General features: G+C 42.9%; 1 protein-coding gene across 3 annotated transcripts in view; it reads right to left on the bottom strand.

Annotated features, from left to right (window-relative positions):
* LOC117046421 (potassium voltage-gated channel subfamily KQT member 1-like) overlaps nt 1–25,628 on the bottom strand; it is a 293,603-nt gene that overhangs the window by 209,234 nt on the left and 58,741 nt on the right. For all 3 annotated transcript variants that reach the window (XM_033148232.1, XM_033148231.1, XM_033148233.1), the window contains one exon: nt 24,824–24,938. In XM_033148232.1, coding sequence (XP_033004123.1) covers nt 24,824–24,938 — 115 coding nt within the window. The remainder of the gene's footprint in view (nt 1–24,823; nt 24,939–25,628) is intronic.

The raw sequence follows: 25,628 nt of genomic DNA, 5'->3' as shown, positions 1-25,628 counted from the left end.
TGGGTACAAAAATGCATATACTAGGTAGGGTAAAGTGTGCAAAAAAGGCAAATGTTAGTGAAAACAACATACCAAAACGTATATTCAAACAAAATGCTGATAAATTTTCCAGAGAACTTAAAGAATAATGAACTGATATGGAAATGCGGATAACTGAATTTAAGATTGGAAAAGTAGGAAAGGGAGAGAAACCAAAATTTGCCCATTCTTACCACGAACCCTAAGGGTTTTAAGGGTGTTTTTTCCCCACCTCTCTATTTTGCTGGGACAAAGCTCCTAACCTCTACTTAAAACGTAGCTCACCCACCATTTGCACCAACCGCCCTTTCAGTACAAACAAAACAAACAAAACAAAACGGTACTATTTATACAGTTACTGTTGTATGGATCCCCACCCCCATACAATGATAAAACAAGCCTATAGGAATTTCCAAGTCCCTGCAAAGCATAAACACTCTGTTTTTTCCATAGTTGAAATTGTGAAATGCAAAATGTACTAAGAATATCAAAAGCACACATTATGGTTTTGCACCAGTGAAAAGATTTTACATTATATTGCAACTGCTACTATCCTTCACTCCATCCCCACTATAGCCTGGGATGAAAGCAGGCACGATACATTGTCCCCTTTATGTGATCAACTTCAAACAAACATCAAAGTCTTTTGAGTCTTGAACCCATTACATCAAAGCCATGGAAGTCGTTTATGGTTTTAGGATCAGAGGAAGGCAGCAAGTGAGACAGCTGTGATCTGAAGGATAAATCAGTCCTGGACATGAAGTTGATGAACACTCTTTATTGCATGGCATTTAAGATTAGGTTTTGCAACCTCCTCTGTCTCGTCTCCGGGCCTTCTCATGCTTATGCTAACCCTTCCATCTCCCACTTCTGCCTATCTGCTTGTGTCAACACAGGTGAAATAAATATTCAAAGCCTATGACCTTTTTAGAAAAGATGTGCTTAGATGTTACTCTCTTCTATGAAGGGTGGTTCTGAATAGTTTTCTCATAGACGTCACTCAGTCTAAAATTCAACACAGACAGTTTAAGACAAAACCTGTTTTACACATCTAAATCTTTTCACCCATTTATGTGCTTAAAGTTAGATACACAAGGGCCTCTATAAGTAGAACCTGCATTTGAGGATTTTAAAAATGTGCTTGATTCAATTTCCGTTTAAATTGGGTTATACGAAACAAAAAAGCAGGGCTTTTTTCAGCTGGAGCTCACTAGAGCTCAGCTCTGGTACCTTTCAGGTGGGTGCCATTGTCATTCTAAGAAAATAAGGGAGAAGTTCATGGTGAGCTCTGGCACTTCTTCTTCTAGAAAACTAGCACTGCTCTATTGTGCCACAAGTTTAATAGAATCATACTGTATTTTCAATTTTTCATTACTGTATAGCTTATTTTCATTTTACTGAGCATATATTGGAAATGTTTGGAGTGCATTTTAAAGCTGTCAAGGGGGAAATGCTGGCTGAGCCAGCCCAAGCCTGGCAGAGTGGAAATAGGCCGCCAAAACACAGAGAGAGGCAGCTCAGCCAGCATCACCATGGGAACTGTGCCCACCTGTTGACACACAGAGGAGAGTTCCCAGGTGTCCTTATCAGGTGTATATGAACTGCAAAATTAAACCATGACAGTTGTTCCTACAAGATGTAGTGATGCCCACTCATATTCATTTAAAAGGGGATTAGTCACATTCATGGAGAATCAAGGACTACTAGCCCCACTGGTCATAACCAGTGAACCTGAACTGTTGGAGGCTGTCTCTGGACATCAGTTGCTGGGGATCCTAAGTGGGGGAAAGTGCTGCTGCCCTCATGTCCTGCTTGTGGGATCCCCATAGGCATATGACTGCCCACTTGTGGGAGCAGGATACTGGACCAGCAGGGCTCTTCTTCTGTTCTGCACCAGAACCTTTAAGTCTTGCCATCACAACCTCCTAGCATTAAGCAGAAGCTCTCCCACCTCCAAAGATAGCCTTTACATGCAGTGCCACTGCCCTGATGCCAAGGGTGTATCACTCAAGTTCCCTTTTGTCTGAACTTCATCCATCCATCTGGTAACCAAATGCCAGCTGCCCAGCATTAGAACAACAATGAAAATCCAATATGATGTTTCAAAATAATTCAAAATCATGAGGTTTTTTTGTGGAGCTACACAACATAAAATGGGTATGCAGTTAATATATTGGGGGGGGGGGGTGTTAAGCCAGGATAAGCTTTTATGACTAAATCTCAGAGTAGCATTTTTGTAATATTTGTTAGTAATGTGGAAACTCCTGAGCAGTTTTTTAATATAATATCTCCCATGTTGCTATTACAGTCTTGTGAGGTTTTTCATACTTTCCAAATTAAAGCAGGGGCAAGTCTATTATTTACATGAGTGTTTTAGAAGACACATTAAGCCAAGCATTTGTGACAAAGCAAAATTGTCAACGTAAGTTCAGAATATGTCCCCCACCAAAGCCCAAACAAGAGAAAACACATACAGTTAGTAGCATTTGATGGAATTCAGGGCCTGCCAAATTAATGGACTCCATCCTGCCCCCCAGTCCCCTGCCACACACGTATTTAAGCTATTGAGCCAGAGAAGTCTTTGTAGTAGCTGCTTTTCTTTTCTTTTTTACAAGTTCCATTGGCAGAAAGCCACTATGCATTCATTCATAAAATGTTAAAACCCCTTCTGCCGAGTGGCAACAAAATATTGTCAAGTGGGACCTCCAATCCAGATATCTAACTGTGCTCAGCATAATCCCTTATGGAATTTTTTGAAGTGTTTTCTGCATAGCAGAAACATTTAAGTTATGTTCAGGAGTTCCCTGCCTAAACACTCAAGGGCTGAAAATTTGGATGGGCACACCTGCAGCCCCGCTGTAATGTCCCCAAGTGTGTGGCATTCTCTTTAGACTTATACACATTCAGCAAAATGGTCTGCAGAAAGCTTAGCCAGCCCTTCTGACACCAGGAACCCTATCTTCTTAGGGCTCTTGACCACAGGGAGGTTTCTAAGCATGTTCAATGGATCATATTTATAAACTCTCTGCAGGCCTTCATGGTAAAATATGCACACAGGGCTCCGGCATTTGTGACGGACAGCAGAGCCAGACAAGTCTGGTGATGCAATGCCTCAGAATTCCACCAGAGGGCTGGAGCCACTCTCTGATTGGCTACCAAGGCAGCTAGTCAGAGGGGGGTGGAGCCAGCACTTTGGGAGGGAGAATAAAAGGAGCTGTTTCTGGGGACAGGTGGGCGGCAGCGGGCCTTCTGGCTGCTTCCCGCGCCTCCAGCAGCAGCCTGAGCCAAACAGGGGGCTGCGCCGCTTTGCACAGCCTGGCTCCTTCCCTGGGTGGGCCTGGTGGCTCCGGGGGAGAGTGGGCAGTGGCGAGAGGCCTTTGCCAGTTTCCGCGGCGGGGGCCTTCCAGCGGCGGCCTGGACCATGGGGGAGGGGTATTGCACCACGTTGCACAGCCTACCCATAGCCAGGGCTGGGCAGGTTTCCCCTATTCTCCTCCCCCTGCACCTAGCATACAGGGGTGGCTGCTCTGGATGGCTGCATGGTGGCCATGTTTGTTGTGGCCACATGGCGGCGGCCAGGTTGGTGGTGGCCGCATGGGGGTGGTGGCCACTTATCCGGACAGAGGTCGGCACCTCACCAACTACCTACTTATCATCTTAAAAGCTGAAGCCATGACGGGTGAGACAGTGGCGCTTGCCTACAATGAGGCATTTAGGGAACGGGCAGCCGAGGATCCCACATTCAGATGGGATGTGAAGGATAACGACGCGTGGTCTGAGCTAGTTGCACCATATTTTGAGAAAAAGCCTGACAACGCAAAGCAGTCAAAACCTCAATCCAAGGTCCCCAGGAGGTCATGCTGGAAGTATAACAATGGGTCCTGTTATAGGGAGAAATGTAGTTTTGCTCATGAGTGTGAACATTGCGTAAATTCCTGAAAGTGCACCCCCCTGGACCGGGCCCTCTCTTGACTCATGCAACGGGTCGCCCTATGACCCGTTGTCAATTCATTGCAGTGTTACGAAAGGCTATCCATGCCTGCGGAGGTGATCCGGCACAAATCTCTGGTCATTCCTTCCGCATTGGGGCAGCAACCACAGCAGCGGCAAGCGGGCTCACTGCGGATCATATTATGGCAATGGGGCGGTGGTGCTCAGCCGCCTTCAAGGGCTATTTTAGGCACAATCAGCAGGCGGCGACAAATACTGTATGATTCTTTATTTCAGACTTGCACCCCAAACGTGTGGATCTTCAGCCACAGCATAGTACATTGGGCAGCTGTCCAAGCCACCATGGGTTCATCTGATGAACATCTGGGCCTTCAGCCTAAGGTCAACATTTCCTGGTTCGGTCATCGTAGAATGTGCTGGGATGCGCTGCTGCCTTGGTTGCGTCACGAGCTTACGTTCCGTCCCCCGCCAGATGTGGATGTGATCCACCTTGGCGAAAATAACCTGGTCGTTCGTAAGAGCATAGTGCTAATAAAAACAGCAATTGCGGACTTGGAAAGCTTACCTGACGTGCACCCTAACATAACTATTTTCTGGTCAGAACTTTTCCCGTGCTTGCAATGGCAGGGCAACCTTAAACCTAACAGACTCAACTACACCAGCATTGCGCTCGGCAACCTCACGCATCGGGGGTCAAGTTGTGAAGCATCCCAGCATCAAAATATACAGGAAAGAACTCTTCAGGCCCGACAGTGTGCACCTGTCAGCCAGTGGTAACGATTACTGGCTGAGCGACATTAGGCATGGCCTTTTGGAATGGGTGGCGGATGGCGAAGCGTCTTTTCAGGTGTAGGTAGTCTTGGCAGCAAGACCGCAATTTTGCAGCCTTGGGTGGCGGTTTCAGGCCTTGGGCGGAATCCTTTTGTCTATCTTCCTAAATGGGGGGGTGTAAGGCAGTGACCCCCCCTTTGTGGCGGCAATACCAGGGTTCCCCATTAAAGGGGTCTTGGGGGGAGGCACTGGCCATGCGTCGAGAGGTTGTCATTGCTCTCCCCCTCCAGCGGCGGTGAATGGGGGGCAGGCTCTCTGCTTGAACATATGTTCTCCAGAGCCAGCCCAATCCCCACATATTCTGGATAACCCTGAAGTCTCCCAGATCCCCGGCTGAGGACTGGGATGGATAAACGCCCAATGCCTGAGCCAAGGTCTCCCTACACCTGAACCTTAATAAAGTTGTGGCCAATTTAATCCCATAGCATGTTGTCTTGTGTCATTATTCCGCTCATGGGTCGTATGGGGTTTGGGGGACTCCGCCTGTCCACACAAAATAAAACCTTTCTCACATAGCTGTCAGCACTCTTACAGCACTGTTTTCAGCTTTAGTGTTACTCATGAAGATGCAACATGCAAAAGCCATTAAGTTTTTGTATTCAGAGCTCTGCAAGCACCAAGTAATGAGACTTTGAGAAAATAATTAAAAGTGAACACATTTCAGCACAAGGAAGAAACACTCTGTATGTCACTTGGCATAATCATCTATTATATCACCACATTCCTTGCCTCTTACTCAGTGCAAAAAATTTGGAAGTGTCTTGGTTTGTGATCTCAGAGACACTAATTAGATGCTCCAAGTAGTACAGCTATTTCAACCAGGGCCACAATGTCCTTTATAGAAATGTTCAAACCCTATATGGATAAAAAATGGATTTCTATTCAAGATCAGCTAGGCTGTTATCTGTGTTCCTTGTTACTATTTGATTCAAAAGTTACAGTAAATGGAACAACAGCATTATTATAATCCCTAGAAAACAACTCCCAGACTCATTAAAAAGGGGGTCTTCCCCCCCCCCTTAGAGACACAAACAGGGATAGATTAATTTGTTGCACTTTATATGCCACAGGATAAGGACACAGCCAGACTGGAGGCGACAGTCAAGTGCAGTATTTTCAAAGCAGCATTCCTGCAGGATGGGAACAAAATTTCATTCAGTTTGCATTTCAAGGTGAACTTACCTAATTTGCACTTTCCAAAACAATGTGAGAACCAAAACACAATCATTATTCTCTGAAGAAACCAAGCAATGTGTACAAAAAAATGCATATATTGGGGTAAAATGTATATAACACATACAAAAATATACTGTCAAAACAAAATAAAAAATAAAAAAATCCTTCCAGTAGCTCCTTAGAGACCAACTAAGTTTGTTCTTGGTATGAGCTTTCATGTGCAGGCATACTTCTTCACGAAAGCTCATACCAAGAACAAACTTAGTTGGTCTCTAAGGTGCTACTGGAAGGATTTTTGTTTTGTTTTGTTTTGATTATGGCAGACCAACACAGCTACCTACCTGTAACTAAAAATATACTGTATTACGGGAAATTGCTTCATAAAAATGTATATATTAGATAAAACTGCATGTAAAAACATGCCATACCCTCCAACATTTCTCCAATGAAAATAGGGACATCCTAAGGAAAAGAAAATTCTGGGATCAAATCAGAAACCAGGATGGCTTTTCTAAATCAGGGATGTCCATGAAAAATGGGACACTTTGAGGGTCTGGAATGCTGGTGAAGAGTGGGAAAATGAGAAATAGAGATAAACCAAAAGTGGCAGATTTGGCAATTCCTAATCTCAGAGAATCCTGGAGTTTTGGGGAAGTGTATTAGCCGTTTCTCAACTGGAGGAACCGTAAGAAGATAAAAGATTCTCTGTCACTGCAGATCCTCATGGCACTGACAAGATGCTGGGAAGTGCATTCTGGCAAAACTCTCAGTTATCACAGGCCAACGTTAAGGCCCAGCAGGAATGGCCAGTGACGCCTGAGAGCCAAACATGTACAAGCAAGTGTTTCAGAATCCTCTGCAGTGAGCTGGGTTTCTGTGACAGACATTTAATGAGAAACAGGCTTCCTAGAGGCAGGAAGGCAACTGGCCAAGAAGATAAATTTCTGGGCTGGTAGCAATGCTGTGTAGACTTTTGCAATGCAAGGAACTGTTTTAGTACTCTTCTTCCCTACATTACTTATGTCAGGAGTGGGAAAATCTATTGTGAACTATTGGTATACAGTATTGTCAGGGACGGGCAAAGTCAATTATGAACAGAGTCAGAGACAAAAGTGTTCTGCATAAATAATCTAGAATAAAGACTGCCCAACTTCACCACAGCTACCTCATATTAAAATTCCCAATCCTATGCAGGCCAACTCATAAATAAAGTCCACTGTGTTTTGATGGGGTTACTCTCAATTAAGTATACAGTATAAATACAACAGACCAATACAGCTACTGTTCTGAAAAGCAAGCAAAAGTAACTCGTTTCTGACCTTTCTGTGCTCTATACACACACAGAGAAGAAGTCTATCAACAGGGCCAGCCCACCCTTGAGGCAAGGTGAGGAAACTGCCTCAGGTAGCAGGATCCACAGAGGCAGCAGACCCAGCCTCCAAGGAATGCATTGCCAGCTGCAGTGGTGGCAGCAACGGCTGTGGCACACTCCTTGGAGACTGGTTCTGCCCCTTCTTCTGCAGCCCCCCCCCCCAGTGGCCTCCTGCGACATAGGGAGTGCTGCTTGTGGTTCACCTCAGGTGCCAAAATGTCTTGGGCCAGCTCCTGTCTATCAATTTGTTCTCAGGCAGCTTTTCTGAAACTTGGGCAATGAATGCTGTTATGAGAAGGAGCCACTGAGTGAGTTCCTGCCATGTGACCCAGGGATTCTTGAGTTGTTGAAAAAGCACAACAAATACAACATTAAGAAGTTTCATGCCCAAATTATTCTGCCCTTACCAGTTTGGACTCTTGGCAATAACACACCATGTCATCCCTACTTCTCAGCCACATACCACCTATCACATGCATGTTTTGGGCAGGTCTGCTTTTTGAAAGCATCATTGCCTCCAGCTTTTAAAAACTAATAGAAATTCTAACATACAAGAGATCCTTTTAAACAAACCCTATTGACTTAGGACAGATGTAAATAAAATTTTCCTTGAGAGAGTAACTCATTCATTTAATCTATCATAAACTATTTTTTTGCATTCAGGTGTATGAGATAAAACTCACAAAGTCTTGCTACCTTAACTGTTCAGGGGTCTTCAGAAAACTGCTATATTCAAAAGAAAGCATGCAAAAAAGTTATTTGGAGAAATACTTTGTACATATATGCATGATTGCTAAGTCACAAGATGAAATCACATTTGCATCTGGAAATTGGAAGAAATCGTAACTTGTTACGGCTATAACAAAATAAAAAATTCCTTCCAGTAGCACCTTAGAGACCAACTAAGTTTGTTCTTGGTATGATGAGCTTTCGTGTGCATGCACACTTCTTCAGATACCAAGAACAAAATTAGTTGGTCTCTAAGGTGCTACTGGAAGGAATTTTCTTATTTTTTATTTTGTTTTGACGATGGCAGACCAACATGGCTACCTAACTGTAATTGTTACTGCTATGTTGTATGTAAAGGTAGTTCCCAGCTTCCCATCACAGTAGCACACAATCCCACAATTCTGTCACAGACTCATGTAATCAAGAAACAGATCCCAGAGCAGGAGGTTGCAGATAAGGGCTGGTTTGGTTCTTCATGGCTTCCATTAAGTTCCATAAACTAAAGTGTGGTGCAGTAGTTAGATTGCTGGACTAGGACCCGGGAGACCAGGGTTCAAATCCCCACTCAACCATGAAGCTCAATGGGTGGCCTTGGGCCAGTCACTGCCTCTCAGCCCAACCTACCTCACAGGGTTTTTGTGAGGATTAAATGAGAAGGAGAACCATGAATACTGCTTTGGGTTCCTTGGAAAAAGGGATGCTATTTCAGCAACTCTTCCAGCCTGATACAGAGGCTTTTGGGCTGAAACTGGGGGTCCACGCCCAGGGTCCATCTGGATTCCATCAACTGTTGTCAAAGAGGTCTCTTTGTGAGGATGGCTTTACTTGCAAGAATACCTTGGCTTCCAATGAGAGCATCTCCATATGAGGTGGGGTTTTTGTCTCCAATTAAGATTTTGAACTGAATTCAGCTTTAAATACACACTATATTCTTTGGGTATCCAAATCCACTTTAGGGAAATTTCAGGATCAAGATGTTTGAAATATATGCACACATTGCCTCTACTAACATGAAGTGGTCACAACAAAAACAGAAGCTGGGAAGCCCAATTTTTGGACCGCCGTGCCTGATTGCTTTATAATCTTGACAGATATCCACTGTTTAGGCATGTATGCATTTATGCTGAAAAAGTGAGTTCCCATAGTAGCACAACAGTGGGTTTCAACTTTTTGAAAGCTTTGTTGTTGTTTAGTCGTTCAGTCGTGTGCGACTCTTTGTGACCTCATGGACCACAGCACGCCAGGCACTCCTGTCTTTCACTGCCTCCCACAGTTTGGTCAAACTCATGTTAGTAGCTTTGAGAACACTGTCCAACCATCTCATCCTCTGTCAGCCCCTTCTCCTTGTGCCCTCAATCTTTCCCAACATGAGGGTCCTTTCAAGGGAGTCTTCTCTTTTCATGAGGTGGCCAAAGTATTGGAGCCTCAACTTTAGGACCTGTCCTTCCAGTGAGCACTCAGGGCTGATTTCCTTCAGAATGGATAGGTTTGATCTTCTTGCAGTCCATGGGACTCTCAAGAGTCTCCTCTAGCGCCATAATTCAAAACCTTCAATTCTTTGGCAATCAGCCTTCTTTATGGTCCAGCTCTCACTTCCATACATCACTACTGGGAAAACCATAGCTTGAACTATAAGGACCTTTGTCAGCAAGGTGATGTCTCTGCTTTTTAAGATGCTGTCTAGGTTTGTCATTGCTTTTCTCCCAAGAAGCAGGCGTTTTTTAATTTCGTGACTGCTGTCACCATCTGCAGTGAAATCTCTCCATTTCTTCCCCTTCTATTTGCCAGGAGGTGATGGGACCAGTGGCCATGATCTTAGTTTTTTGATGTTGAGCTTCAGATCATATTTTGCGCTTTCCTCTTTCACTCTCATTAAAAGGTTATTTAATTCCTCCTCACTTTCTGCCATCAAGGTTGTATCATCAGCATATCTGAGGTTGTTGATATTTTTTCCGGCAATCTTAATTCCGGCTTGGGATTCATCCAGTCCAGCCTTTCGCATGTTGAATTCTGCATACAAATTAAATAAGCAGAGAGACAATATACAGCCTTGTCGCACTCCTTTCCCAATTTTGAACCCATCAGTTATTCCATATCCAGTTCTAACTGTAGCTTCTTGTCCCACATAGAGATTTCTCAGGAGACAGATGAGGTGATCCGGCACTCCTATTTCTTTAAGAACTTGCCATAGTTTGCTTATGTAGAGGTAATTTTTCCTGAGGTCTTGTTTTCTTTTAAGCATGCACTTCAGAAGAAAAGCCACTATTTTGCTTGATTACTTTCTTTACCTAAGTCTAGATTTCACTGTGTATATCAATGCTCTCAACAACTGTTATCTACTGTACACAAGATAAATCAAATCTGTACATATAAATTTAAAACTTTCCTCCTGACTTCACTGCAACAAACCCATGAGTGATGAGTAAACACTTAATTTAGCATTAAATTAAGACTTAAAGTTCCTGCTCAGAATGACAGCTTCATCCATTTCCAGCCTAGACAACTACCTATCCATGACTTAACACATTTTATACTAATTTATTTCTTCAACATGAACACAGATATATAAAACAAGGTAAGCTTCCCTGTAAATGTATAAAGCAAGGTTGTTGCAGCATTTTCTTTAAAAAATGTGCATGCTCTTCCTGGAAGCCACAAACAGGCCCAGAGAATGGGTTCAATATGAGAAAAACTACAACTGCCTGGAGTCTCTGCAGTTCAGCACCACAAACCTCCTGCAAATATATTACTGGAGGGATAGCTCAGTTGGTATAGCATGAGACTCTTAATCTCAGGATCATGAGTTCAAGACCCACATTGGGTGAAAGAGTCTGTGATTCTAATGTGATAAAAAGCCACAACAAGTTGATCATGGTGCGGGGTTTTTCAAAATGCACTTCAAAACGCCCTGTCTCCTCTGCACTTGTGAGGAAAGTAGGAAACAGCAAAAACTGAGAGCAATAAAGCTGTAAGTGGTGTGGGCCACACAGAGTTGTTGTCTAGGTACAAATGTCTGCATAAGAAAAAGCCCCTTTGACAGCATATTTATTTTAGGTATCCCTACAAAGGTATTTTCAACAGTGTACTGTACCACTTCAGACACTGAGTGGGGTAAAGCATGTATGAAGAGTCCTGATGAAGAGACATGAGAGTCCAGGCTACCCGAGAGTCCTGCGGTTTGGTATTCTAATTTGGCAACAAATAGAAAGTAATTTTCATTTAGAAAAATAATAGAAAACTAAAATTTCCCAACTGTGGTGAGATATAGTAGATTAACTTGCCCGGCAAAATGAGCACCCCTTAAGTTTTTGTAGTTTTTGTACAGTTCATAGCTAAATATAATGCTTTAACACTCATTAAAGGATGACTGCTTAAATAAGCATTAGCGGCTGGTATCTACTGAAGTACCTACAGATTTATCTGAAGTACCTACATGTTTATGCTAGATACTTGAGAGAAGCAGTATGTTGGATACTTGAAAGGAATAGTATGAATACAGTGGTACCTCGAGTGAATAACTTAATTCGTTCCGGAGGTCCGTTCTTAACCTGAAACTGTTCTTAACCTGAAGCACCACTTTAGCTAATGGGTCCTCCCACTGCCGCTGCGCAGCCAGAGCAAAATTTCCATTCTTATCCTGAAGCAAAGTTCTTAACCGGAAGCATTATTTCTGGGTTAGTGGAGTCTGTAACCTGAAGCGTATATAACCTGAAGCATATGTAACCTGAGGTACCACTGTAAGCTAGGCAGAAAGAACTTCTGAGAAGAAGCAGTCTTGGGTGTTGGGGGAAGGGGTTTGACAGCTAAATGACTGTTACTCCGATGCATTACAGATTTCCACTGAGTACTTCACTATGCTCAATGCTTACATCTGTAAACAACTCCTCACCCACAATAATACAACAGGATCAGAGCCTGCAATAAACCCAGATGCCAACTTTGCTGCCACATAAACCCGGACAACACCATTACAGGCCCCCAACAACATCAAACATACCATCTCAGGACCATTTAACTGCTCATCTTCTAACATTGTGTATGCCATCAAATGCCAACAGTGCCCTTCAGCTCTCTATATTGGACAAACAGGCCAAACCCTACGCCAAAGGATAAATGGACATAAATCTGATATCAGGAATCACAAGACAGAGAAACCAGTAGGAGAACACTTCAATCTCCCAGTATATTCTATAAAAGATCTCAAAGTAGCTGTCTTAAGACAAAGAAATTTCAGAAATAGACTGGAAAGAGAAGTTGCTGAATTGCAACTCATTACCAAACTTAAAACCATGGAGAGACATGGTCTGAACAAAAACACTGGATTCTTATCTCATTATACACGACAAAGCTATTTTTAGCCATCTCACCCCTTGCTTTTTCCTGTAAGACCAATTGCAGTCATTAACAGTCGTCAACAGGTTTTCCACACATATCAGCCAATCCTCCATTCCCACCACCCTTCTGAGTCATACCCCTCCCCACCATAGCTGTCAAGTTTCGGATTTGAAAATAAGGGATCAGCACCCTCACCTGTCCCGGGGACAGTCTACAGTTCTCAGGGACAGTCCACGCCACGGTAATTCCCCCCCCCCAACCTACAAATTAATTTACACCAGGAAAGAGCTCCCAGGAAAGAGAAATCAGGGCAGAGAAAAGAAAGCACTTATTCACACAGCACACGGTTAACCTCTGGAACTCCCTGCCACAGGGAGCAGCAATGGCCACCAACTTGGATGGCTTTAGAAAAGGATTAGGCAAATTCATGCAGGAGGAGAGGACCACTGATGGCTTCTGGCCAGGTTGGCTCTGCTCTGCCTCCAGTTAGGGGCAGCAATGCTGAATCGGAGCACCTGTTGCCGAGAAACATTCGTCTATTTTATCTTCTTCTTTATATATCTGTCTGTCTGTTTGTTATTAGGTATTTATATTCCACCTTTTTCTCCAAGGAGCTCCCTGGTCCTAGTCCTCATTTAATCCCCACAACAGTCCTATGAGGTAGGCAGGCAGGCAGGCAGGGCTGAGAAATGCAGGGACCCAAGGAGTCCCCGGACTCCAACTCTCCTTCCCAGAAATAAGGGAAATTTAAGGGATATCAACAATAAGGGACGGCAGCGGGAAAAGGCTTGGAAGAAGGGAGTTTCCCGCAAAAAAAGGGAGACTTGACAGCTATGCTCCCCACCCTCTCACTATATGTAAGGGTCTGTTGACTTCTGTTTCAGTGTATCTGAAGAAGTGTGCATGCACACAAAAGCTCATGCCAAGAACAAACTTAGTTGGTCTCTAAGGTGCTACTGGAAGGATTTTTTTTATTTTTATTTTTGTTTTAATTGATTACAATCACACAAGTCTCCAGTGCCTTCTTCCCATGAGGAAACTCAACTTTTAAAAAGGCACTTCCCTAAAATTTCCTACCATTCAGGGAAGCGAGGAGCGCAAAACCATCTATTGCTGACAGCAGACAAAGTAGACGCCATCACAATGATCTAGTCTCACTACTATCTGGCTGTATGCACCCCTGCTAAAGTAAACCAGGATGAGATAAGTATCAGTAACTTATGAAAAATGCCATTGCAGCACACTGCAAAGTTAAACAGTCACAGAGAATGAAAGGCACAGGATACACTATAGCGTGCAATAACTGGCTGTAGGCTTGAGTGGCCATGCACTAAGCTTTTTGTACTGTAATGGTCTGATACATTCATTTTGACCTAGAGACCAGAGATAAATTGCCTTAGTAATACAAACAAACAGCTAAGCAATTAAGGGGGGGTTAAAGAAAATAAAAAAGAAGGAAGAAAGAAAGAAAAAAGGAAGGAAGGAAAAGAGGGGTGCGAGAGGGAACAGTGATAACATCTCTAAACATACTGCTTAGTTATGGAGGGGAAGGGGCCCTTGAAAACTTACATTTTAATCTAATGTTTGTAGCGATTTTAGAAAAATTATGAAGCAACAAAAAAGTAGAGCGTACTGCACCCATGGTTGCTAGCCAAAGCAATCTGGAAAATGCAACATTTTTGCCCCACTTCAGATAGCAAAATCCTGAATGTGTAAATGAAACACACACTCCCAAGATATTTATGCATAAATATTACCACATACAGACGGCAGAGCAGTATAGTTAATTATTGATAAACTTCTCAAATCAGAGGCACCCTAAGTTACAAAAAGACTCAAAGTATGAAACACATAGCATGAAACATTTATAATATTGAAAGGATTGTGAATTTGTCAAATTTTTCTCATAATTGTTCTAATTATTACATAGATTTTATCCAGTAATTGCAAGAGTTCATATCTACATTATACCTCTGAACATTAAGAAATTTATTTTTTCCATTTCAGTGATAATACCAGACTGTCCCAAATCCTTCTTTTGCAAAAGCAATTCCTACTGCTATTAATAAATTCACTGTCAGTTCTCATTAATTCTTATGAAATGTTTTAAACCACCTAGCAGTATGGAAGTGAGAGCTGGACCATAAAGAAGGCTGATCGCCGAAGAATTGATGCTTTTGAATTATGGTGCTGGAAGAGACTCTTGAGAGTCCCATGGACTGCAAGAAGATCAAACCTACATCCATTCTGAAGGAAAACAGGCATGAGTGCTCACTGGAAGGACAGATCCTGAAGCTGAGGCTCCAATACTTTGGCTACCTCATGAGAAGAGAAGACTCCCTGGAAAAGTCCCAGGATATTCCAAGGGGGGCACATAAATGGGGGGCCCACAGCATGAGGCTAGGGGGGCCACAGAGGGAAGTGAAAAGAAATCTTTAAAAAAATCCTGATTGGCTGGCTGGCTGCTTGGCCAATCACAAGCAGGTAAGGGGGGCGGCTCACCTGGGGGGGGCTAGTGCTTCTTTTTGGCATGTGTATTTTCTTGCAGCAATCCTGGTCTGTTTACAGCTGGAGAGGGTGATTGCTGAGGCTCCCGTTTTGACCACTGCTTGTAGCTGCCGCCAGTGCTGGGTCAGGTAGCAGCCCTGTTTAGGGAAGTTTTTGATGTTTGATGTTTCATTGTGTTTTTAATATTCTGTTGGGAGCCGCCCAGAGTGGTTGGGGAAACCCAGCCAGATGGGCGCGATATAAATAAATTGTTGTTGTTGTTGTTGTTGTTGTTGTTGTTGTTGTTGTTGTTAACCTGACTCTGCAAGGCGCAGGATGCAATCCACAGCGCCTTTGGGTGATGCCGAGGGGCGCAGGGCCTGCCAGCAGAGTCAGCCTGGCTCTGCAAGGCGTGGGGTGAAATCTGCCCCAGTGCCTAGCCAAGCAGGATCTTCTGGTGCTGCTGACTTGCATCTAGTTAAATAGCTGTCTACTCAGAAGAAAGCTGCACCACGTTCAGTGGGCCTTACTCCCAGGTAAAGGTGTGGGGAGCTATAGTGTTTTATCTAGGCCGCCAGGGCTCCTCCAGGTGACAAGGTCTTTTTGCACCAGGTCAGTGAAGACCACTTCCTTTTTAAACTTCTCCCATATATACAGAACTCCCTGTGCGCCTTTTGCAGACCCTCCAAGTGTCCTTATTTTCCAGGGATTTACAGTCCTGGATTTACAGAAGTTGTCCCAGTTTCTGATTTGATCCCAGAATGTCCCGCTTTTCCTTAGGACATCCCTATTTTCACCAGAGAAATGTTGAAGGGTATGGCGTTATCCAACCCCTGAGCCATCTGAAGGGAAGAATTTTTAAAAAAATGTTTTATTATGTTTTATTATATGTTGGTGTCAGGAACTGGGCAGAGGAGGAAGATGCTGGAGAGCGGGGTTATGTCAGGGGTCAAATAAGTGTTGTTTACTTTTTATAATACATGGAAGATGGATCTCCCTTGTGAGGGATCTTCTTCCTTGGAGGTTTGAAGCAGAGGTTGGATGGCCATCTGTCATGGATGCTTTAGCTGAGATTCCTATGTTGGAGGGGGTTGCACTAGAAAGATGACCCTTGGGTCCCTTCCAGCTCCATGATTCTATGTTGTTCGTCTTCAACAATATTTCATTATGTTCCCATCATTTTAAGTAATTGTACTTTGTATAAATTATATAAATTATAAATAAAATATGTTCTATTTACAAGCAAAACATTTAAATAGCTACTGTACCTTTCTACCAGTAGGACGGGGGGGGGGGGGGCACAGGAAGGAAAGAAGGTCGGAAGAGGACCACAGTTGGAAAAAGGCTGGGAAACATGGTCCTAGAGTGATGAAGATGGTCCAGGCTTCCATGCTGTATTGTCCAAAGCACAACAATATTTTTGTTAACCATTACGTGCCTGGTCTTAACAGTGCCAAATTTAGGCTGGTGCAAGAGGTTCTCCTGCACAGAGTGCCAAACTGAGGGGGCCTAAAATTGAGAAGATCCATTTGAGGTCACCCAATTTTCACCTCGCACAGGATGCCATATTACAAAAGATTACCAAAGTCTGCCCCTAGTCTGAGTGATGACATCATGAACTCATCTCCTAATTTCAAGGAGCACTGGACGAGGACCCTTGGGGAAACCACAGGGGGCACAACTCTGATGTAGAATGGAAGGTGAGAAGCAGGGGCACCAAATTTTGGTATTGCACAGGGTGCCGCTGAGTTTTGAGACCCCAAAGCCCACCACTGCCCTGATTGTCATATCCAGATCCCAAGCCAGAAAACCTGCTTCCTTCCTTTTTGTTTTGTTTAAAATAAAGAGAGAAGCTGAACCAAGTAATGGCAACAAGGTGTAATGGCAACAAGGTCTACTGGACAAAACCTGGAGAACCCTAAAGGTTGCTTTGTAACTGTCACAGCTTCCATTGGAGAATACTGTATGCTTATTTCTATCCAAACATTGGCAAGCAATGTTCAATGTACATATGGATTCTGTATGTAAACATACACTTGTGCTTCCAAAGAGCATGATACACCCACGTGCAGCTACCAAGTATGAAATTAGCGACCACATCCAATGTATTCGTCTCAAAATGCATGCTCACCAAAGGCGCTTTATCAGTTAAAGCATTTGTTGAAAGGTGAAATGCTGTCCACCATTTCACTATGACAGAGTGCCCTCTAATGTCCAAAAGTTGTCTTCTAGCAAAATCCACCATGCTTTTGTCAACAGATGTGTAGAATAGTTAGGGGTGTGCAAAGGTTACCTTTTTGTGAATGTGTCTGCACAAAACAGTTCAAGATATTTATCCAAAAAGTAGATATTCAAAAAGGAGGAATCTTCTTTGTGATTTTGAATTCTAGACTTAGTGTACTCTGTTCCCTGTATAAAGGCACTTCTCTTACAGAAGTGATATCTGCAGATTCTCTTCAATGATCATCTTCTTCTTCAGGTGGAAAACCCTTCCTGATTGGATTAGAGACAGAAGATGTGCCTTAATAATGCATCTTAGTACTGCATTCAAAACCTTGACCCTTTGGCTAGTGTTCATCTAGTTCCTTAGTGAAAAACCCTGCTAACCCCCTAGTGCTTCTCATTCAGGGCTGGCTTGCTCTTTTCACACCCCAAAATAAAAGTCCCAGGTCTGTAGTGCATCCCTAACACAGGGTCTCCTGTGACTGATGAAGATGCCAGAAATGAAAAGTATTGTTATAGATTGAGGTTAAGCTCTAGAAATTAATAATGCTAGCATTTTGGTCATTTGTGATATGAAAGGAGAATGTAAGCTGCAAAGGAATTCCTGGGCTAGCTTATACAAAACAACCTGGCTGAGCTAAGGTTATCAAAAGAACAATTGAGAAGCATTAACAATACAAGAGAAATCCTTGCCCCACTTGTGAACAGAGACTGGGGATTTAGAAGGTTGCCAGGGCAACTGCAGGGGGGGTTGTTGGGAGGGAGAAGAGCTGAGATCCATCTTGGGCAGGCAGCCTGAAGGACGCCTGCACTGCTGCCTCTTGAAATGACCATGGCATAAGATCTGGACTCCCTCCATGCAGACTGAAGGTGTAAATGGGTGAATAAACCATATTTCTTAAAGCTATGACAGTCTCCGCCGCGTCTTCTATTCTTCAAAGGGACACAGACCCTGTGCGGGTGCCTGAGACCCCATGGGCTCAGCAGAAAGAGGGGGGAGGCACCTGACTTTTGTAACAGTATGAATGCACATTTAAATAATAATAATAATAATAATAATAATAATAATAATCTGCCTGTTTCCTAGATTTTTTAACAGACATCAAGAAAAAGTCATTGTTGGAAGCATGGGGAGGGGAAATACTGATTTGGAGCAGGAATACATTTGCAAGTTTGCTCACATGTACACCTTACCATATACAGTGGTACCTTGGTTCTCAAACTTAATCCATTCCAGAAGTCCGTTCCAAAACCAAGGCACGCTTTCCCATAGAAAGTAATGCAAAATGGATTAATCCATTCCAGACAATTAAAAACAACCCCTAAAACAGCTATTCAACATGAATTTTACTACCTAATGAGACCATTGATCCATAAAATGAAAGCAGTAAACCAGGCTGCAATCTACTATGCAGTATTAAAAACTGGCAGTGATCTACCCATTGCCATTGGAGGGGCGAGGCGGGAGGGGGAGCTTTAGTGGGGGGGGATGAGCATGTGGGGTGCATGTGGGGAAGGAGGTGGCTAACTGGATGCAGGAGAGGGGAGTTTTAGTGGGGGGGGGGAAGGAGGAAAGGGAGGCAGAAGTTCTCTTCCCCCACCCAAGTCAGCCCCTTCTCTCTCGCTCTCCTCCCTGCATGTTTTCCAGCATCTGCCCATGCTCCCCATTCGCTGGGGGGGGGGGGCTGGTCAGGGTGGCACTGCCTGCGTGTCCCTGGCACGGCGGCACCGGGACACGATCATTAGCAGCACCGGAGCATGGAGAGGAGGCAGCACCGGCGGCTGCTCTCGGCTGCGCTCCTAGCCGCTGGACGCTGAGCCGGGTGGGCTGGAGCCTGCGCGCAGTGCGACCGCCCCGATCCCCAGCTCAGGAATGCGGCTGTGCTGCCTCGCTTGGGGTCGGGCTTGGGACGGGGGGAGGTCAACCTGTGCAGCATAGTTCCCCACCACACGCCCCCCCCCCAGACACCGCCTCTTGGCGCGCTGGGGGAGAGTCGCCAGATTCCAAGTCTCCCTGCTCCGGAGTCACTTGCACTCCGAGGAGCCGCCCAACTCCACTTTGTAGCGAGGAAAGAGGCGCTTCCATCCCAGCAGAGGGAAGGGAAGGTGTTAAGTGTAGTGGATGGACACAGCAGACGACACAGAGATTTCTCCAAGAAGTTCTTTATAGTAAGCTGGAACTGAACTGAACTGAACACAAACAGCTCAGCCGACATTGTAACAACAACAGCCCAGGGTTTCCTGCTTACCGGTAAATTAACTGACGTGGACCTGAGTGAAAACTTCAATACATAACACCAGGGAAGGAAGTGGTGGCAGTCACTGCTGGGGCCAAGCCGCTGTTCAAAGCAGAAGTGTGCACTCAAATCGGAGCATGTTTGGTTTCCGAAAAAAGTTCCAAAACTGAAACACTCATTTCCGGGTTTGAAGTGTTCGGGTTCCAAGCAGTTAAGAGAACTAAGGTGTTCGAAAACCGAGGTACCACTGTAGATCATATGTGTCACGTGTGTTGTTATGTATTGGTTTAATATGAATATATGAGTTTCACTGCTAGTTCTGTAACTACCTTTCCCGCTCCAGGGTGATTCAAACAGGCGTGGTGACAGTTGCTATTGGTTAACTTGTTGGCACAACTTGGATCCTTACTCTGATTGGGTCCCGGCAAAATCTAAATGTATCCTTTCCCCCAACTCGTGTTCCTGAGAGTATAAAAGGAGCTGTCCCTTTCCCTCCAGTCAGTCAAGTTCCTACTGCAATAAAGGAGATTGTTCTTGTTAGACTTGACTCCTGGCATATCCTTGCTAGCATGCTGAATCACTACCCAGAGCTGATTACATGAAGAGCTGAAATCATACAGACACTGCACCCACGACTCAACATGTGTCATTAGCCCCAAAAGTTTAATTTTTTAATAAGCAATGGGCCTCTGTTTTTGTTGCCATAAAGCAAAGGAACTCTGCTGTGTTGCTTTAATTTCAGCCACATCTCTTCTCTTGCTTATACATTTTCCTATTATTGTTTCTTTAAAAACTACCTTATGCAATACATCCAGGAAACACATTTAAACCTTTTCCATAATGACACCTCTAATAAAAAGATGGCATACTGCACTATGATTCAAGTGACTTTCATTTCAATTCTGTTTCACCACAAATATGGTTAAATAAAACTACATTTATTATTGACTAGACTGAATAAACTTACACCCTAATGCAAGTTTTTTGTGTGTGTTTCATGCTTGCCAATATAGCGTAACAACAACAAAAAGAAGGAAACCAAACCCACATACTTTTCCATATACAGTAGCATCTGCTTAGAGTCACTGTTAGGGCTGTTTCAGGCCCTATATCCAAAGACACAAACAGCAACAGATGATGGAGGCTGTGGCACAATGGGAAACAGGTTAACACCCAGCATGGGCATGTAGGCGGGTCTGAGGGTTTTTGCTGCAATATCCTTTTCCTTTTCCTTTTCAAAGGCTTAGGCAACCAGGCACACTATGAACTAAAGCAACAGTACAGCTATTCCAGGGAAATGAAGGTGGCTAGAATCTCAGGCAGCATGGTGTAGCACAGTTCACCCAGATATCCGATTAGGTGTTGTTTGTTTGTTTGTTTGGTTGGTTGGTTGCTTAGTTAGTTAGATAGTTTTCCCCATCAAGGTACTGGTCTTGTGAAAACGGCAGTGTGAAGTGGTCAGGAATTGTGATTTTATCAGATGTGGAATCCTCTAGTCCCAATTCATGATCAAAAAGTACAGTATCAAGCATAAAACTCAACCATGCTGTTATCACACTACAAGCAGGTTTAAATAGACATTATTAAGACGTGCTTACCTGGTTATACATCTGTTTTTAAAGAAAGAAATGGTTTGTTATGGGCTGTACTATATGTTTAGTTATAAAAAGTTAAGCAAAATTGGCAGTACAAGCACATTAGTCACAGTTAAAACAGCTATTTCAAGTTGCACTTCAAAGAAACAAAAGAAAGGCCAATACTTTACTAACCAATGTACCTTTAGAAATATCTGGTACACAAGGGCACATCTGACTCCAGTAAATAACTGGACCGCCATAAAGAGACCCAGGTTCAATCCTTACTCAACTGCGAAACTCAGTGGATGACATTCTGCTGGTTTCAATCAGTCAAACCTACATCTTTATAGGGATTATTGCAGGGAATGGTAACCTCTGCCCTGGGGGCTCCAGGCCCCTGTATCTGACCCTCGATACTTTACCTAGACTATGCCCCATCCTCGAGCCATGTCCCTTACTGACCCCTTAAGTATTTTTGCCTGGCTGAAATGTCCTTGAACTCTGAAAATTATATTTATTTGCCAGGGTAGGTGGGTGTGTACACGCACATGTATGTATTTGTGTACGGAGGAGACTTTTGCATGGCTAGAATGCAGCATGCCACACAAAGGAAAGAGTCACATTCGCTGATTCCCTCCCACCCTTGTTCCACTGATGGATTTGGTTCTACCCAGGGCCTTTTTCCAGCCAGAGCCCAATGGAACTCGGCTCTGGCACCTTCAGGTGAACCCCATTGCCCTTCTAAGTGAACAAGGGAGGTGTTCACGGTGATTTCTGGCACCTCTTTTTCTACCCACCACTGGCATGAAGGGTTCTATATTTGGCAATGTTAGTCTGTTGCAGCAAAAACAACAAAGAGTATTGTAGCACCTTAAAGGCTAACATGCTTATTATGACATAAGCCTGAAGTCCACTTCCTTAGACGCTTAAGAATACAGGAAGAGCCATGCTTGATCGTGCCAAAGGATTCCTCTTCTCACAAAGGCCAACCAGATGCCTGTGGGCAGTGCACAAACAGAGCAGGAGTGCAAAAACCTTCTCCCCAGCTGCAATTCCCAGGAAGTGGTATTCAGAGGCAGACCGTCTCCAACAACAGAAGTGTAATATAACTGCTGTGGTTAGTGGCCACTGATCTGTGAATATTTCTAATCCTTTTTCAGAGCCATCCAAGTTCGCATCTACCACTGCCTCTCGTTGGAACAAATCTATAACAAAACTATGCACTGCTTTAATAACTTTTTTTTGTCCATACTGACTCTTCCGTTATTCAGCTTCATATGCCCGAAGTCTAGTATTATTACTTTATGCACCACAATTTAATACACCTCTGTCATCTCCCCTCTTACTTAGGACATAATGCTTCTGTTGGGGTTTAAGGCACCACAGGGTTTTCTGTTGCAGCTATTTATATATCAGCACCAATCTCAATATATGAAAGTAAGCATATGCATTTGGACAACCTCACAAAACGACAATTCTGCTTGTACTCTTAAGACTGAATAAAACCTCACTTCCAAACTTTCCTATGCCATGTTTTAGTACAGCAAAGAAGAGCCCAGCACTTTAAAATACGTGATGAGAAATAGTTCACTGTGGTATTTAAACTGTAAACATACAAAATAAAAATATTTACCATATATCAGATAAAATGTAGTAATTTACATGCTTAGGTACAAAACTTACAGAAACAATTTACTTGATCCACATGAGTGATTTACACCTGGTTCCTTCAGTGCAGACATTCAATGCTGCTTTGAAAACCTGGTGCTTTCCTTAAGAGTTGTCAGACTTGTGTGATTTAGAAAAGCTTCCTCATAGTATTCTTACACCTATCTCATGTGCCTAATGTATCCTGCATCATTCTTTTTCTACATGTTGCTTTGTGAGGTCTTGGCACCATTACAGGTGCTATGTAACCCTAATTCTGCGTCTGTAAGGAAGAAATCTTTTAATGTGGCAGCACTTACACTTTGGAACTCCCTGCCTATTGACATCAAGCAGGCGCCTTCACTGTGTTCATTGTGGTGCTTGCCAAGGACATAATGTTGCCATGTGTTTTAATCTGGTTTTTAGCTTATTGCTGATTTTAAGTATTTTTGAATGTTTTTATTGATAATTTCATTGTTTTATTCTTTTTGTAGACCACTTTGAAGTTATTTAACAATCAAGTGGTGTATAAATTTTATGAAAGAAAAGAATATATATATATATATATATATATATATATATATATATAATCAATACTCATGCATATATTATGGCAGCAGTGAAAAAGCCTTTATATGAAAATGTCTGTATTGAATTTCTGATCCATATATAAAATAAGTGGAGTCCAAAGCTTCTCAAAGTATTCTTGTCTTTGTCTTCCATCATAAAGATGTAGGACTTCAGCAAGTTTTGCCATTATGGCCAGATGCCACGTCTTATTCAACCATTCACTGACTAGGAGAATGTGAGCTGCTTTGAGACTCCTTCAGGTAGTGATAAAGCGGGATATCAAACCCAAACTCTTCTTCTTCTTCTCTGAAATTTTGATCCTGAGGTTTAAATTTCTGGCGGAATATCTAAGCTCACAATACACTGTGTCTCTAATTTTTAATTTCTCAATCAATTTCTCTGAAGAGTACTTAGGCACCACAACCAAATTTTTGACGATGAATGTTAAAAGCATGAAAAGCCTTTTTCAAAAGGCAACTTGCATTTCATGAAAGCTCATGAAAGCTCAATCTCTTCCAACTCTGTAAAGATGTAATTTATTAACCCTCCTCTGGAGGAGTATTCCATTGGCCCAGGATTGTTTCAAAGATGCTCCACTTCTCACTACAGCCATGCTGACAATACAGTGAAAGTACACAAAACAGGGCTCCAGAAAAAGGTCTAAATAGGCCACGAGGCACACAAGGTGAAAGGTAGTATTGGAGGTGGGCAGGTCCCAGAGATTTAAATATTAAAACCAGCTCCTTATGTGGAATCTTATTCACAATAAACTAACATTTCAATCAGCATACTATAACACTAATATTTTTTTAAAAAATATAATACAAATCCACCATAATAGTTCAACATATTATACAAAAACAAAACAAAATAGGCCATACAGACCAAAAGGGAACGTACTGAATCCTTTGCCCACAAGACACTGCTGTATAAACCTTATTCAAATAACAGTTAGGAGTTAACATCCATCCTGCAGAAAACACCTTGGTTGATCAACAAGTTATTATGCCAGTTCTATCGCAAACATCAAGATGCAAGGCACTACAGATGCACGAGGAAGTGTTCCAGTAAGTTGTTTATTTGTCTCAATTTTTAAAAGTTAGTTTATATATGTCCTCTCCTTCACAGTAACAAAGGCACTGTATATTTTTTTTCACGGTTGTGAATACAACAATAGCCACATTCTAGGGCTACAGTATAAAAGACAAAAAAAAATCCCCATTTTTGTTGTTGCTTAATTCCAAGAAGTTTCAAAAGCAGTAAGGGCCCAAGATGTGATATTAATTGCTCTAAGACAATGACTGTGCATTTCTCTATCATGCAGTATTCAAACTTGAAAGGAAATCTCCACTGGTGTGCTTGAAATGCACATTGGAGAAGCAGCTTTTCTGTTCAGACCCCAGAAGAGAGAGAAAGGGTTCTGTGTTTCCTCTCTACCCTTCATGGTGCTAAGGCTGCTCAGACTTCCCCAGGGCTGCTATTTACATAACAAAGGACTGCACATTAATTGCATTCACAGAATCAACTGGAGCCAAATAACACAAAATCAATTTACTGTCCAACAAACAATATTTGGCCAAATTGACTGGCATCCAACTCTGCACAAGTGATTTTGTAACATCTGCAAATGCCATGTGTTTCTAAGAAACACTCATAATTATTGCACTTACTGTGACACATCAGACACAGCAGGCAAAGGTGCCTCTTCAGAGATGAGGTCCATGTCTTCTGTGAAACTGTTGGCCCTTGACATTTCACCACTGTTCCCTTCCAAACGCTTTTTTACTAAACAAAGAATGTGAAGATGCAATATGTTAAAGGGACAGAACAGCAAGATTACACAAGTTGCTCTATTTATACTGCAGTTGTTGCCTTTCAATCAGTGCCTTTTAAAAGCACAGCTTTTAATCTTTATTATGCTCTCCTTCCTCAAGGCAACTCTTTACAGGTAAAAGTCCTTGGGTCTGGTTTTGTACCTGCAAAGGCTGCTTATTCATTTCAAAGCAGCACTGAAAGGGAGGTTGAACCTGAAAGCCAAGGAGCAGCACAGCGGTTCCAGTGAGCTCACAATCCGCGCACACAATTTTCTTTTTTAAAGGATAATATGAACATGGTGAAGATATGACAACAAGTAGAATATTTCTATAAATATCGGTGATGTGTCCTTTGTTATGACAAGCAGTCTGTGTGAACAAAATTGCATTTTGCAAAGAATGAGTGGCAGAGATTATGAAGCGGCTCTGCACTTTTGACGCTCAGAGGCATTTTGTCACACTGTGTGTAAGCCATCATTAGAGCTAAAAACACAAAGGCCAGCACTGCAGTTGCATACCTTTCACTTAGAAAACCAGGTTTAACCATCTTAAAGCCAGTTGTGTTTCAGATAATACCATTTCAGGACCAAGAAATTATAACAAATCTATATTTGACCCTGTTACATATGCGGAAAATCAAAATTCACTATGTTCTCTGCAT

The sequence above is a fragment of the Lacerta agilis genome, chromosome 5 (genome assembly GCF_009819535.1).
Source record: "Lacerta agilis isolate rLacAgi1 chromosome 5, rLacAgi1.pri, whole genome shotgun sequence".
Lineage (NCBI taxonomy): Eukaryota > Metazoa > Chordata > Lepidosauria > Squamata > Lacertidae > Lacerta > Lacerta agilis.
Note: the sequence above shows the minus strand (reverse complement) of the source record. Positions and strands in the feature narration are given on the sequence as shown.